Raw genomic sequence first — 12,866 nt, forward strand, 5'->3', positions numbered from 1 at the left:
AATCTTCATTTTCTACAGCATCAGAGCTTACTTGCCAGAAATCATCATTGATTACTTTTATGTTCTAATACTGAATGAATTTTCTCGTTAACATTAGAATCGCTGATTACATGGAAGATAACAGCTCACGTCCATTGAGTGCAAATTCAAAAAACATCCCATACAGTTCGGAAAGAAGTTATATTGCAACAAGCTGGAAAACGCCGTACTAGACACTGTAACCTTAGTCGACATGTGCCGATCCATATTTGGTATTGCTTTATTATATAAGAACTATATATTAAAATCTCTCTACAAAGACTAGAGTTGTAATTAATTTAACTCAGCGAAACCTGCTCTTATCTTAGTGATTTCGGCTTGTTTCCAACATATAATGACTTCTAAGCATCGATGGTTGTTCTGGTACGTCAGTCAACACCCATCAGAGCGTTTAAACTTTGTATGTGTTTTTTTTTTTTTAATCAACTAATCAGCAGTTACAAATGTTCGCTAACAAAGGGCAGGAAGAGTCTCGAGGACCTACAGCTTATCCATCACCTTGTATTGTTCTACTCCGGAGGGGGGTGGGACATCCTATTGTCTTATCAAATATTCTCTTATAAAGCCAGAAGGGAAGGACAGCCTAGATAGCAGTATTAGTGTTACAAATTACTAGAAGGGGTGCGTGTGGTGGGGAGGGTTCTGCGTATAATCAGTATTTCCTGAGAACAAAATCGATAATTTTCTCTTCACAGTAAGTAAATGGATAAATTTCGTTCTTCTACACAAACCTTCATTGTGTGCTAGGAGAGAGAAGCCAACACAAGTTTGGGATGGCAAAGAAAAAAAAATTGTATTAGTACTATACTATGTGACATAGCGACTTAGATTTTTCGGTCCACTCACTAATAAAAATCGATGCAAAGCTATAATTACTTAAAAATGGTACAAATAAATATATTACAATAATATTGGTATAGTTAAATATATAAAACAACGTTGGATATGCTTTGGTATCATCGCTAGTAGGGGGGGTTATTTTCAAAATAGTTACACCGGGTTTAATAATCAGAGAGTGCGCAGATTGTTTTTGCCTGGAGTTGCTATTATCACTACAGCAAAAAACATTGAGTATAAAAGTGGCTTTTGTTGAAAATGAAACCTTACGAATATTACAATCTCATGGAACTAAACTTTTTACTGTTGCTGCACACAACAGTAATTAGAAGTCCGTATCAAATGACTAAATGCACACGTACACTTAAATATCACTTTGATGCACAACTCATAGGGCAAAATGAAAATAAATGTTTTAACTCACGAGTGAACCAGGCTAGTTCACGTTACAAACTAAACCGCTAGTAGTATTAAGTCGAATTATTCCAAAGAAGCTTGAGTTGAACTTCGCCATTTCTGTAGTCATCTTTACAAGGATCACAGATGTGAAGTAATAACACGACACTCCGGACATGACGCAAGTACCGTAAAGACAACATTAAGAAGTACATATAAGATAAACAGCTGGGATTTTTTGGGGGGAGGGGTCACCTAAGGCTTTTGCTATTAATCAACCCATCGTTACTACAGAAAGTTGGCCCTAAGTAGAGGCCTATCTGTGCAGTGATGATGCAGTCCAAACTTGCTGCTGTTGCTAAGACTAGCTTGTTTAGTAGCATTTTCTGGAAGAGTCTGGATACTTTTCCTTCAGCTCCGACTTAAACTGGCGGAAAAGTACTCTGTTCTTCTCCTGGTCCGTATCTTTGTCCTTGTGGAAGGAAGAGGGAGTTTTGAGACCTTGGTGGACGACGAAGGCATTGTTTAGTACGGAGAACTTGTAGCCAGCAACGTGTAGCTCACACACCTGAAACATAAAAAGGTAAGCAATCAGAATTACATTGGAAAAGATTAAATCTTAAATATTTCTAATTGCTGTAAAAAGCTACATGTCAGAAACGGTATTAATATTAAATGTGTAGTCGAGGAAGATTACAGCGTCATTTCTGTGTTAGTTCTTGATAGCAGCATTCGCTCTCTGCAGCAAAGTTACCAACTCTTTCCTACAGGCCTGCCAAAATCGTTACCGATAATCAGCCGTGTAGCTGGTTTCGTAACTTCTCTTGGTAAAGGCCAGAAAAGAGAGAAATCGATCGGATTTGACCACACACACTCTCCTTCCGAGAAAACTGAATAATGTGTCTGGGCAGAGCAGAAAGCAGTTCGTTTTCGAATGGGAAAACTGCGAGGTTATTACTTATCATTTTATTCTAGAATTAGCAGTATAAACGTTCATATCTCCTCCCCATGATAATGGTTTTAAGAAAAGAAAGTAAACGCTAGATATTCCGAAATTTTAACAATACAACTAAGGATTAAATTTCGGAAGAACAAAAACTCTTTACGATCAAGAAGACAACGATTTCAAAGTATTGACCTATGTGTTCCTGAACGTTGCAACTTGGATGATCTAAGAAACCAGTACTTAAATAAACTTTCTAAGTTATCGAGTGATAATTATTTAGAGACGGCTACAAAGTTATGGCGAATCCACCTCAAAGAAGCTTTGCTAAAATAAATTCCGTCTTACAAGGTCATTTGGAAAATTCGAGTTCAGATACGCAACAAACCGTTACATTGCTATCTGGGCTACTGAATTTCATTATTACAAACAGTTATTGATGTGAAACCATCTATAGGTTACCTAACATAACAATGGAATGTAACGGAAGTTATCTTTTACATCACACTATCCACGCGATTGGTGAGAAACGTAATGTGAAATACTGAAATTAAAGCGATAGCATACGGGGCCACGGTGGTCTTGTGGCAACGTTGCCGGCTTGCTGAATAGCTGATCGAGGTTCGATTCCAGCTGCTACCCATATGGGAATTTTCCCAGGGGCATTCAGCATTGAGTTTGGCGGTCTCAAACCGTGGTCGTGAGGTTTTTCACCGGGATTGACTCCGGTTTTCCCCTCACAACAGACAAACCGCTTTTCGCGTAGAGGGGTACACAAAAATTTGATAGGACTAGGGACGCGAGAAGACTAAACTCCGCAGCGTTTTCGCTGCGGACTTTCCTCTTGAGGGAAGGGGGTTAGTGGGGCACCGCGCCACCATAATAAGGTGGGCAGTCTATTTAACAGACATGTTCTGCTCCTTAAAAGAGGCAGTGAATTTCATCGATTAAAATGCAAGAAAAAATCAATTGTTGGTATTTGCACCTATATAAGTTTATTACACAGAAAAAAAAAATAAATAAATAATTGGGAAGAGTTATTACATGGAGATGGATGGACAAAGAAATAATTGTAGTATTTCAATGATATTTAGAATGATGAAAATTTCGTCCTGAGAGTTTATTTGTTGCAGGCAATAGGTAAGAATTATGCTAATGTTCTTAAAAAAAAAACGGGACTATATTTTACTAACTATCTATGTTCTTATTCGATTAATTCAAAGTTGAACGATTTAGGAATAACTGAAAAATCTAGTTGGCGAAAGGGAATCATGGGAACATTATGTACAACTGCGAGGATTACAGGTATCTCGGATGAGTAATTTCAATCTTATGGCTGCGACACGATTCTAGTTGATAAACAAGAGACCTTCTTGGCTTTCCAATTGCTATATTTGTTAGGCGGAAGACTATTCTGCATCTTGGAAGCCTTGGATCGGTATGGTGTAGTGCTGGATTACCTAAAATTCTGTGGTATCGTTCTGAAACGCTTTGTTTGGTTGGAGGCATGAGTTATATCCACTGCAACTCCTTGTGCTGTCCAGGTAGGTATTTACTTACTTTTATTTATTTTAGATAAGATCCGTCGAACTAATGATTAAACATTGCACCAGCCTGTAAAATAGGGATCCATGAATGTTGTTATTAGAAAAGTAAGCTCATAAAATAAGTAGTAGCCAGGTAACATGCCATGGGCCGAAACAATGCGAAAAGCCCTACATACACTGAACGGTCCGTTATCAAGGGCTAGAATGCAGATGCTAAAATTAAGCTAAATAAGTGATAGAAATAGGATAAAAATAAAATTCCACCTCTACAAACTGTACTTTCGCAGCTAAACCTGTGATTAATTGATATTATATTAATTTTTCTATTCTTATTGCTCTTCTTTACTGTCAAACCAGAATGGGCTGCTACGCTTCCGGTATATCTGAGTATTATTGCCAGATACTGTGACCCTTCCCGTCACATATTTTTGCTTTCTATTTCAAAATTTTATTCCCCATGAGGCTTCCAGCACATCTATGAAGCAAAAGAACTGTAAAAGGATTCCAGTTAAATGGTAGTCTGGTGAGTTAAGTCAACTTCGGAAGCAGGTTCATAAAGCGCGGAAAAGGTAACAATGGGGAAGACGAAGTTAATGTACTTAAAGTAGAGTATCAGAGGATACGGAGTGCATACGTGCGTATGATATCTAAATCAAAATTAACTGCCTGGAGAAAGTTGGTTAGAACAGTGGGGAATTGTATATAAGCTATGTACTGGCAAGACTAAAATCTATATTGGAGGTGTTGACCAGGAAAGTACGAGTTGGAGAGAAAGTATGTCTGCGATTTTGGATCATCTGATTGGAGATACTATCTCTGAGCAAGACGATGAGGATCAAATGTTGATGAAAAGGCTTACTCTGGGGTACATGACGAGGATCCCTTTAGCCTGATTGAACTCTGTGATGCAGTACAACGCATGAGGAACAATAAATGCCCAGGGATAGACCTCATTGAAGGAGAGGTCACTAAACGGGCTCATCGACTGATACCAGGGATCCTTCTTGAAGCTTTTAATAGCTGCCTGCGTGACGGGGCCTTTCCATCACCATGGAAGGATGCCCAATTAAAGCTGATACTGAAGGGACCATCCACGATCTTATCGACCTATTGCCCTCCTCCCTGGATTAGGAAAGGTGTTTGAAAGGATGCTGGCAAGACGGATTACTGACTATACTGAAAAAAAAAAAAAAACTTAGGCTGGTCTGGCAGACAATATGGTTGAACAGAAGATGCGCTTCGGGCATTGCGAAATTATATATTAGGCTCGAACAGTAAGCATGTCCTTGGAATCTTTATTGACTTTGAGGGAGCTTTTGACCCCATTCAATGGAGCAGCGTTCTTATGATGTTGAGACTTGCAGGCTGTTCAACTAACACCTTTAGGGTGGTAAAGGCACCATACAGTGACTGTTAAGTCGTCGGTTGATTCTATTTTATGAGAGGTGACCAGGGGATGCCTACAAGGTTCGGTTTTTTGGACCACTAATGTGGAACCTAGTTTTGGAGGACTGGTTGCGTAGGGACTTCGAGCATACAGAGATGGTGGCATATGCCAATGATCATGTGTTGCTTATTCAAGGAAATACACGGATGCAACTAGAAACCAGGCCATAGCAAGTTTTGTTTGAACTTAATAACTGGTGTAGGTTACATAAACTGACTGCATCAGGAACCAAAGCAAGGACAATGGTCTTTAAGGATCAATTTTCGAGTAGAAGACCCCCGGTTGTTAGAATGAATGGGTCTAGCCTAAAATCGGCAAGACAATTAAAATATCAAAATATCTAGGCATTATGTTTGACGTATCTTTGACTTTCAACTCACATGTTACTTATCTATCAGAAAAGGTGAGGAAATTTATTGGGATGATTACTCTAATCACTAGAGTTGGCTGGGGAATAAAAGGTAAGGCGCTGAACTTGCTATATGAATGTGTATTTATCCCCATGGTAACGTATGGTGCACCAATTTGGTTTGAACGTGTAAGTGGAAAAGTATTTACTAGAAAGCTCAGTTCCATTTAAAGAGCAATGCTTCCTTAGGATGTGCATGGCATGCAGAACTATGTCGACCCCCAACTTTGCAGATTGTGACTGGAAAATTGGCTTACTTCATCTGCCGTGGCATTCCCTGGACATTTTGGCAGATCACAGGAAGGAAAGGACAAGAACCTGGATGCTTTGGTAAAAGTCTGGCAAGAGCATTGAAGTGTTTTTGATAAAAGGCAGATTACACAAAAAAATTTCCCAGATTTAGCCTCGATAAAATTCAAATGGTTTGCCCCAAACTTATAAGCTATTAACTGGTCATGGTTCGATTAATGCAAAGTTGCATGATTTGGGAATTAATGAAAGATCTAGTTGCCATTGTGAAAGAGAATCATGGGAACATATTATGTATAACTGTGAGGAGTACTGCGATCTACGAATTGAATTGGTATCTCCGGTTAGTAATCTCAATCTTATGGCAGAAGGCTGCGAGACAATTCTAGTTGATTAACAGGAGAACTTCTTGGCTTTCCAACTGCAATATTTCTTAGGCGGAAGCCTTGGATGTGTATATCGAATTACCTAGAATTCTGTGAAATCGTGGAGGCTTGAGTCTGCTATATCCACTCCAGCTCCTTGTGCTGTTGGCTTTCCAATGAAGTTTGGACTTTGTCTGAAATTTAATTATTTTTCAATTTGTTCATGGCAGGTTTTTTCCCTCCCTGTACTTGGGTAAACAGGAGAGGGAGTATATAAGAGTACTGCTAAATTATGTGTAACTGACAGCGGGATTGCCATTGGTTGGCTGGGACCGCTTTAAGTAATAAATATCAAATCAAAAAAAAAAAAAAAAAAATCAATCCCCATGATCTATTAGAGTACGTACTCGAGGGGAATGAGGTTCTATTTCTATTACTCATTTCCCCTAACTTTATTATCTGCTCATAACACTCGCGAAGCTTCCCCTCTTTATATAGAGATCATGGTTGGTGTATATTTGTCTGCTATCTGTTGGGCTAACGGTTATTTACTAAATTATAGTAATTGTACAATAATTTACTTTTATGCTTAGTGGCCATGCAGGACCAATCTTTCGGCGTAGATAAACAGGCAGCTACTGGTTAGTTTTAAAACGTATCATTCTGTTAATAATTGGCCTTTTATGTATTATGCAGAGATTTGCGCATTATTTCGTCTCATGGCATGTTTACCTCGCTACTTATTTTTTAGGTAGTATTGAGGGCAGTAGAATAACTGGTGTTATGTCAAGCAGTGTTGGTATTACAGTCAAGAGAAGTACGTGTACGCTACGTTTTGCGTGATGAAAAAGAAGGTTCTCAGATCGGGGGCGTTCCAAACTGAAATCAAACCCAGCCCTTTTTTAGAGCGTGCAAAAAAAAAAAAAAAAAAACAGCAATGGCAGCTACTATGTGAATCACAAGAGGGCGAGCTATAAGTATGTCTGATGACCTTACAACCGACTTTGGCAAAAGAACAAGGGGAGACGGAGAGGGTTACAAGGATTTCCAACATGCGCTAATAAAGCAGCAGCAGCGGCCTTATTTTTCAAGCTGTTCGTAGAAGAAGCGAAGCCATGGCTTAAGACGGTTACTCCTTGTTTTCAACTGCAGCTACCGGGACCTCATTTAAAAGTAGAAGGAACGATGAATGACAGAGCATATTACTATTTATTAAATATAATAAAACAGAACTAACTGCACAGTAAAGGGATTGTAAAAATGATCTTATTAAGCTCTCCTCAGTATACTCAGCTCCCTCGGGTTCAAATTAAGCAAGAGAGAAATACATTATGAACTGCTGAGAATGGCGCACGCACATCAAGCCTTCTGCATCATTTTGCTATTTGGAGAACTAATTAATACACACCGGAAAACTTTACATTCATGTGAATGCAAGTACTGTATTAAGTGTCAGATATGAACAAATAAAATATCTTGTGTATGAAGGTGCATTTACCTTTGACTTCTAAATCAATAGCTCAGTAAATGCAGCTTTAAGCTAACCCCAAAGCATCCGTGGATAAGGGTTGTTTGTGAAGGTAATCTCTCTCTCGATAATCTGATAAGTCAAGATACACGTCGAAAATACCCATCTCCGTAAACAACCCCATATTTTTAGATTCATTCAAAACTATTTTAATGTAAAAGGTCGTTTCTGTGAATCTCATCTGATTCATTTTGGAACTACTTCTACCATCTATTCATTGCAAATCTGAAAACGAAAGAAGCTCAAGGTGCAAAGTAACGTTTTATCGAGCGAGCTGCACTGCTATTACCCTGTTCAGATAACAGCCAGAATACTGTGATAACGTGGAAAATCTGCCGTAGCTAAGATCGCTTCATTTAATGAAAACTTTATTCACGAACAAGCTCTGTGCTTGCTGGCCACAGCACGGAAGGTAAAACTCTTATTTCGGCACGCCTTCGGGCCATTCTCACGCGAGTGCTACGAGCGAACGAGATCGTGATCTGTGGCCTGGCGAATCAACAAAACGGAATCGATTCCCATCTGTTTCGCTATTCATTGATCACTGACGCCGAGGTTTTCTACCGTCGATCTTATCGGGAGTTGTGCGTAGTAGTGCACGTGCCACAGCGGAAACAGCAACTTGGCGAAGCTGTTCCGGCAGTTCCCCATGCCCGCAGCAGTGGAGTTAGTTACTGTTGGAAACATCAACAGAACCAAATATTGCAGAAAGCGTGAAGTTCTCTGTCAGTTACACCCAATGCGTTATGTTGTGCTGAATGTTACTCCAAGTTTAACTGCAGTGAAAGATCAATAATCATCTGCTGACAGGTGGTCAGCGTGGGTGTTAAAATTCAACTAAAACGACTGGTTTACCACCCACTACACAAAATTGATGCGAACAGTGTCGCAATTTAAGATCTTTTCATGATGTTTAACAGATGAAATTCCAATTAAGCAGTATTGTGTCGCGTCTGTTGCTAGGGGAAACAAATTTCACAATTATAAGCAGTCGTGCTTAATTAACTATCATCCACCCTCGGTTACTGAAAGGTGCCTCATAAACAAATATTTATTTGTCCTACCATATTAAAAAGATAAACGTAGTACATTAGTTAGAGGTAAATTCACGTCGGGGGAGCAAGGAGGGCGAGGATCTAAGTGCACTACATTGCTGACGGAAGATATACAGAGGACTATAATTAACGTAAAATGAGTTTCAAGAAAATTTTCTTTAGAATACACTGGCGAGCAAGCTTTAACGATTTTAATAACGTTAACAGTCACTAGGGTATATCCTTTAATTAATTCCTTATATAATATTCTGTCTACCATTCTGGGAGATGATCTTAAAAATCAGTTATTTTTAATTATGCATGTATGTAATTTATATCTGTTTTACTTTAGTTTGATTGTAAGATTCTTCTGGGTTTCTGCTATAAGAATCGATGTTATTATTTATGGAGATTTGTAGCTACTTTGGTAATACTTGCGATGGTCTTCATCGTGCATGTTCACAATAAAAATGTTACCCTAGCAAAAAAAAAAATAAAATAAATAAAATATTTCTCTTCAAGAGGCCATTAAGAATTCTTCTAGTTTTCTGTAATGAATGAGATATGGAAAACCCATACAATACTGCCATGAGGACTATCATTCTTATTAGTACGCGAAAGCCCGGTACACGTTCCAAATTTCCTCAGTTATTAAAGACCATTTTGTTATGATCAAATCAAGCAGGGGTCTATTACCAAGCGAGTGGTTCGGGATTGTCCGCAGGGATCTGTCTTTGGGCTACTCATGTGGAATTTAGTACTAAATGAGTGGTTACACTGCGAACATACCCAGATGATCTGGTCATACTTGTGGAAGGAAACTCACGATTACAACTAGAAGAACGTTCAAATTTTGTGTTATCAGAGTTGCAAGTTTGGTGTCTTTTTTATAGGTTGACAGTATCGATTACAAAAAGAAAATCCAATCTCTTAAAAGGGCATCTCTCTGTCACGAGAAACCCAATCATTAGGATAGAAGGTACCTACAGTGTTGAAAAGGATAATGTATTTAGGGGAAAAATAGATAAAGGTCTAAGATTTGCTGTACATCAATCGCATTACACAGAAAATCTGTCATTTTTTTCGGCAAGAATAATCAGATTTGAGTGGGGAGTTTAAAGGTAGCGCACTAGGACTATTTTACGACTGTCAGCTATGATGCCCATGTTTGAATAGACTGTGCATTGCAAAGGGCAAATGTGCGCAAGATATTTGTAATGATGTACTGCAAGAATTATTCTACCTTTTTAGATCAATGTGCTTTTACCATCGGAAAGAAAGGATGTAGGAGAGTTTGTTTGTTATTTGGTTTTTAGGAGCATTAGCAACTAAGGCCATATTGCTCCGGGATATGCGGTGGTCATTCCCTGACCTTTCCGCATCCTCCGTATTTGGTGGTCACGGGCTCGAACCCCGGTCTAATCAAGAAGCGTGTGCTATGCACTGCAATGTGACCTTGGCCATAAGGAGGAAAATAAGAGGATATGGACTTGCCTAACGCAGTTATGGCAGGAAAGGATTGATAACAAAAAGGGTTCTTCTATATGATGACAAGACTGGCAGAGGTATGCCTGCTTGGTGCAATCCACATTCTTTATTATTGAACATGGCTCGTTTTTTTTTTTTCTTTGCTAAACTTAAACTAAATGCCTTGGGGCGTTTGAGGGACACGAGAGGACTGGGAATACATCTTGTTTAATCGCTACGAGTATCAAAACACCCGAGAGAAGAATTAGTGGGTTATGTGCCTAATCTTTAGTCATTGATAGTAGGATGTGAAGCATGTCTTCTTGCAAAAGGAAGGAAACTTTTCTGCACCTCTGAATTTGGAAACGACTAGAGAAGAATGACTGAGATATAGGTCTGATAACGTTGGAGGTCAATGGCGGAATATGTATAATTTGCCTTTAGCTATCGGAACGAAAGTCTTAATTGATTAGGGTAGGCATATGATGGGCGGTAGTGTTCCGATTAACGGCGAGTTGCATACCCTTGAATAACATTATTCTTGACATCCGAAAGAAGGAGGAAAGTTATCATCATCTAAGAATCTCCTTGTAGCGGGTGTTGTTATCTTCTGGACTGGACGGTTCTTATCTTTGTGAGAGTGAGCCGATGGATTTCGGACATTGCTGCATACATTTTCTGTACGCTATTGAAATATAGGGTGGGGGTTGCTAGAATTTGGCAGGGAACTACTAGTGCAATATACGTGTATATATAAAAAAATTCTGACGGCGGTGCCAAGAGTCTGGCAGGCAAACATTCTCTGCACGATGATTGAAGATATGTCTGGCGAGTCTACTCGAGCACTGAGGAGTTTAGCTACGTTTGTTTAAAATCATCTTCCATGGTGTCCAATCTAGGCCAGTATAAAAGGTCACTCGAGAGAGATGGTACAGTATTTTGCTCAACCAGCGTAAGAGCTCGTATTCAAATGTTAGGAAGTCGCTGAGGACCAGATGACACATCCAAACGCACCTAGAAATATATTTGGTGATGAGTTTTAGTTGCTTCACACCGACAAGTTACTGACGTGCTCTCCAAAAGGCAGCCAAAGTCCTTTTCTTTGCTGCTGAAAAATTTTCATCCAAAAAAGTTGCCAAGGTAACGCTGGTTTCTTAATTTATTGACTGCTACTTTGTGTAGGTTAAAGCATATATTATTTCTATCGGTGACATTCAACGAGATGCCTGTAGCTTTATCTAAATTTGGTGCATGTTGTATAGTATCCAAATCATGAATAATTGGAGCATTTTTCAGAGTAGACTCTTATTTCTGCTATCCACAGCTTGCAGGATGGTGTAATTTTATTGGAAATGCAAGGGAAGTTCAAATATAAATAATACTAAACATTACCTCTCGAGATTGTCTTTCATCTTCATAATTTCTTATGAATAAGAATTGGTTTCATGGTTCTAACAAATGATAACCAGATGCTTAGCGTCCGAACTGTGGGGAGCGGGGGTAATTCCCATTTGAGATCTCTCACGGTATTCGCTGCTGTCTGAGACTAAACACTGTATTAGTGGGAACAGATGTCCTAGGATCCTCGAGCTCTACGTTTTGACAATATTTATAGCCTTCATTTCCTTTTCTTTTATTATTATTAATTTTTTGGCTGGTGCAGTATAAGCCATAGGCTTCCTTGTTATGGCCATTAATAATATTTCTGCACTACGTGGGAAAAACCTATGAAGTGATACTTTTTTGTTTACAGAAAACATTAGCCTTTGTCTTTCTCGTAAAGGGGATTTTTTTTTTTTTTGCAGGAGGCGAGTTCATGTAGCTCTATTCCATGCTAGTAGCCGAGTGGTCAATCCAAAGAGTTTATAAGTACACGTGCCTTGAGTGATCGGGGTTCAAGCCCGTGACTGCTGAATACGGCTGTTTGTTGTATTCACTCTGTCTTGTGAACTCCTCTGACCATGTGGTCGTCCCGGAGTATAAACAGAAAATTTAATTTATTTATTATTTAAAGTGGTGCACTAAAGCGTCGAGAGACAAACAGGTCAGCTTCTCGGGCCCAGATACACTGACCTCTCGATGTATCCAGGCAATGTTGCTATTGGGTTTTAGGCGCATCAGCCAATTAGACTATATTGTGGTATTATGTATTCACCACCTGATTTGTATGTTGTACAGAAAAAAAAAAAAAAAAAAAAAAACACCCTGGAATGACTCACAGGGAAGAACCCTTCGCTTGAGATCGGCTAAGCTAAGTACTGCCCCGGTTGAAAAGGCCTTCAGAAATTCCTCCAATCTATGACAGGAGTTAAACTGAAACCACTGCAGTATCACGGTGGACTCAGGCCTCATAACATGTCAAAATTTAATAGAGGAACTTACCCCCCACTACACACACACACACCTTCGTTTCTCGCTTCACAAAAACTTAATAACAATGTGCTACACAACAGACACTTCCCTTCCAGGCATAACGCTAAGTAATCATTAGACTAGTCTTGCTGTGCTTGCCCTACCTATTGCAGAACAGGATTAGTTTAACTGCCCCGATTGAAGAGACAGTAGGCACATCTTCTTCTTCACTTGATCATTTTGCCACACCCGC

At 39.2% G+C, this 12,866-nt stretch overlaps 1 protein-coding gene across 1 annotated transcript in view; it reads right to left on the reverse strand.

Annotated features, from left to right (window-relative positions):
- Nucleotides 1-236: 236 nt before the first annotated feature.
- LOC150081916 (beta-1,4-glucuronyltransferase 1-like) overlaps nt 237-12,866 on the reverse strand; it is a 344,451-nt gene continuing 331,821 nt past the window's right edge. Inside the window, exon 4 of the mRNA XM_090379822.1 lies at nt 237-1,840. Within this exon, the coding sequence (XP_090235948.1) occupies nt 1,646-1,840 (195 nt within the window). The 3' untranslated portion in view covers nt 237-1,645. The remainder of the gene's footprint in view (nt 1,841-12,866) is intronic.

Source organism: Mastigoproctus giganteus, chromosome 8, assembly GCF_048544385.1.
Source record: "Mastigoproctus giganteus isolate SK-2022 chromosome 8, ASM4854438v1, whole genome shotgun sequence".
In the NCBI taxonomy this organism is placed as follows: Eukaryota; Metazoa; Arthropoda; class Arachnida; order Uropygi; family Thelyphonidae; genus Mastigoproctus; species Mastigoproctus giganteus.